Source organism: Macrobrachium rosenbergii, chromosome 8 (genome assembly GCF_040412425.1).
Source record: "Macrobrachium rosenbergii isolate ZJJX-2024 chromosome 8, ASM4041242v1, whole genome shotgun sequence".
NCBI classification, from domain to species: domain Eukaryota; kingdom Metazoa; phylum Arthropoda; class Malacostraca; order Decapoda; family Palaemonidae; genus Macrobrachium; species Macrobrachium rosenbergii.
Genome location: NC_089748.1, coordinates 57,539,594 through 57,543,546, shown reverse-complemented (window position 1 = coordinate 57,543,546; position 3,953 = coordinate 57,539,594). Strand labels below are relative to the sequence as shown.

General features: G+C 34.6%; 1 protein-coding gene across 1 annotated transcript in view; it reads right to left on the bottom strand.

The window, feature by feature from the left end:
* Nucleotides 1-825: 825 nt before the first annotated feature.
* Nucleotides 826-3,953, bottom strand: part of LOC136840906 (uncharacterized) — a 19,703-nt gene continuing 16,575 nt past the window's right edge. The window contains exons 2-3 of the mRNA XM_067107871.1: nt 2,422-2,541; nt 826-1,411 (exon numbers count right to left, since the gene is read on the bottom strand). Coding sequence (XP_066963972.1) covers nt 1,271-1,411; nt 2,422-2,526 — 246 coding nt within the window. The 5' untranslated portion in view covers nt 2,527-2,541 and the 3' untranslated portion in view covers nt 826-1,270. The remainder of the gene's footprint in view (nt 1,412-2,421; nt 2,542-3,953) is intronic.

The window sequence follows — 3,953 nt, the reverse complement described above, 5'->3', positions numbered from 1 at the left end:
TCACAATAATAATACAAGAGCAACGCTCCTTCACCTAATTCGTTGATAACTGCAGGAGAAGGACCATTTGTCAGAGCCTTATGCGAGAGTTCATTAATTCAGAACCACTTGTAAATTAATTTTATATTTTATATATATATATATATATATATATATATATATATATATATATATATATATATATATATATATATATATATATATATATATATTAAAACTACTGCGATCTTCAAGTAAAACCCTTTAAGCCATTTGCCATAAAGAAAGAAAATAAATCGAACAAAAATGGTAATTGAAATTTGGATACATCTTTTTAAAAGTTATAGTCTGTAAATCTGCCAGTGTCACCATTAAACAGCATCAAAGTCATAAGCTCATTGGAAAATTAAGGTAGATTGTTCCTTTCACTGTAGACTGAGAAAAAGACTGTCAACCTCAGTTCAGACTTGAAACGAATTTTTGACTTAGCTACAGACCAGACGCTAATTGGTGAACTCGTTTATCCAAAGAACTAATCCATGTATCAAATTGCTAACCACACGGTAAACTAATAAAGTCCTCGCCATTATCTTAAAACTCAAAATTGTTGACGCATCAGAACCTGAGTAAAAATTTAATGACCCCACCGCAGACTTGCAACAAGTTTTTGACCTCCCATATTCTATAGAAAATGTTGACTTTCCTGTACACTTGAGAGAAATTTGTAATTTGATAATCCACTGTACAAAACAAAACAAAAATTTTTTTTTGCTAAACCTAAAGACAAATTGCCTTTATCAAAGACTCAAGCAGTTGATCCCATCAGGAACTTAATAAAAGTTGCTGTCAGCAAAAAATGTATTTAATTTTGAACAGTTTTACAATAAGAACGTGTAACTTTATTTACTGCATTAGAAAAGTATTTGCCTTTAAGAACCCACTTAATGAATTTAGGACACTTTACACAGCAAAAGCGTTTATACCAAAGATTCTTTTTATTGCAAAAATTACATTATTTTAAAACTAGTTTTATCCGTACAAAAATAGTTTTATAGTTTTATGCTACGTAGAAAGTTCTTTAGTACATTTTGACATTAAAAATTCTGATAGTTTTGCAAGGAGGGAAAACTTCCCTAAAAAAATAAAAACTACCCCTGGAAACTTGTGTCAAAAACTGCGATATATTGTAAAGAATTAAAGAGCAGGAATGAGACAGAGAGGCAGCAATTCATCTGACGATCCGGAAATCCAGTTCAGATTGTACTCGACGCGGTAGAAAGACTTTAGTCCTTTATCCTCGCAGAAGGCACGAGAAGTTGAGTCGACATCTGTTCAGGTGGTCCCTCCTGTGACATTTCTTTCGGCAGCTTCGAGTGGCCACTGAGTCGAATATCGAGTACGACAAGTGGTAGTCAGCGGATGGGTCACGAACCTGGAAGTAGAATACCGTGAGATTTGCAGTGGTTTGCCTAGAACTGCGCATGCTCGTACTTGCATATAAAAGATAACTTAACGGATGGGTAGGCCAGCGACCCCTGGTATGTAAAAAAATATAAATAATATATCAACAATAATCTTCTTCAAGGATAGACGAATAATGTACCGTGCTATTGATGAAAATGCGTTAAACGAATATTAATAATAACAGAAAGCAACTTAAACGAAATGCATGCCAATTCATCCATATGAGAACAGATACTATGACTGTCTATTGTCTTGTAATTCCAGTTTTCTACTACTAATATATCAACACCAGATTACTTGCATTATGTTTCAGTAAATATGAATATAAAATGAAATGTTTAAATAATGCAATAATCAAAATACAATTTTACTTAATAAGTTCATAATTGTATTATTTTGTGGATATTATTTTTATACGAATGTCAGCTCTTGACAGCCGGTATTTATCGATCCCTTATAGACCCACAAGAATTTAACGACCATCCCAAAGATCTATATCTACCACTTAAGGCCCTTGTTCTAGATGGCCAGGTGATTATTCTGGTTAAAAATCTCTCTCTCTCTCTCTCTCTCTCTCCAGAGGTATCAGTCAAAATATCTTTTAACACAGGAAATCACTATTTGTACATCACCTTGCCATCTTACACCTCTCCGCATATAATATTTATATCAGTATTTATTGGCTCATGATAGTGCGACAGTGTAGTTATTAATAAGGCCTAAAATCCAAGCTACTAGGTTAGGTTGAGTTCTTTTAGGTTAGTTTCCTCCTTCTTTCAAAGAGATCCCAAGTCTGTGATTGTTTACAGTATTTTTTATGCATATCACTACTGTTTTGATGTTAGCGATTCTCATTACAGAAATTAAGTAAACGTTTGCTAGAATTCACTGAAGAGATCAGTTGCCAGTGAAGCAATAGGCTCTATATCCTGTCCAGATTAAAAAGATGAACGTAAACAATGTTAGACGAAATCTTACAGAATTAATTTCGCTGACATCTGAGGAGGTCGAAGGAGCAGCAAGAATGAGACGAACCACTATTGCCACAATGAGCAGGACCCATGGCAGGATATGCTTACCCATCCTTGATGCGCAGTTCTGAAAATAAAGGAATTATGTTTCTTTATTTATTTACGTATGGAAGTTGATATGAGTTGACAGAAATAGTATATTGTGTATACAGAAATGTTGTATGGAACAAAAGATCAACTGCAAATGAGGGTTAAGAAGTATACTTGCAACCCAGCCAGATAAGAGGGGAAAATAAAATCAAAGAGGAGACTTGAAAAGGCAACGGACAACAGCAATAAGACGAAAAAGAAAAGTACGTAAGAAGAGAGAGAACAATAAGAAGAAGAATATCAACAAGAACTAAAACAACAGCGACAAAATAAAAGACGAGGCGAGCATTACAAACAAGGAAAGGCCTGATAAAATAACTAGGAGGAAAATAAACACAAAATGAGATGATGTGAAGAATACTGAAAGACAAGAACAACTACAAAAAAAAAACTAAAAGGCCAACATTAACAGAAAAACAAGAAGAAGAATAGGAAGAAGTTACAGAGCCACTATCTAATCACAACAGGCGAGATGCTCAGAGGCCGTCCTGATGAATCAACTTCCTCCACCCACCCACAAGGCTTCATCTCTCTCTCTCTCTCTCTCTCTCTCTCTCTCTCTCTCTCTCTCTCTCTCTCTCTCTCTCTCTCTATCTCTCTCTCGCTAAGCCTCAGCGTCCACAACCCCTAGAGGTTGGGATCTTCAACATTTGCCTTAAGGATAACTTACCTATGTCACGTTATTATTATTGATAGTAGTAGTACTAGCAGTAGTAGAAGCATGACAAGGACATGAATACCTTCGGTTATGAAATCAGGTCAAATGTGAAAACGATCAAAGTAATTCATGAGATGCTTCAAGGTCCAGTCTTATTTGCTAGACCTGTACAGGGTATATATATAATTAAGGTAAAGAATTGAAGATACAAGATATGAAATGTAAGGTAGAAATACAGTGCACTCATTAGGTTTGGGCCGATAATGTCTACGATACGATTCTAAACCACCACGGAACATTTTTTTTTTCAAAATTACAGGTAAAGTTTCTTAATTAGTAACATGAAACAGCAAAAACTAAAGTGGAATGTGTTAATACCCTGAAAACTGTAAACGCTTTAAACCTCAGAGTAAAAACATTCAGTCTCAGAGAATGAACATGAAATTTGGAAATCTGAGTGAAAGACAAAGGGGGATTACTAATCAGTTTTGAGTTAGCATCAAAAAACGAACATGACCTGACGAACATTAATGAGAGAGGTTCTTAAGAAATGGCTCGACAGAAAAAAGAGAAAACGTTCAGGAATTTGCTAATCTTTTATACGTCTTTGCCTTAATTAATGTTCAAGAAATTGAAACTTAAACTCCTAAGAATTAATGAGATTAAGAAATGACTTTGTATTATCTAACCTTTATATAACTGATAAGCAGGTAAAGTAATGGCTCTGTACC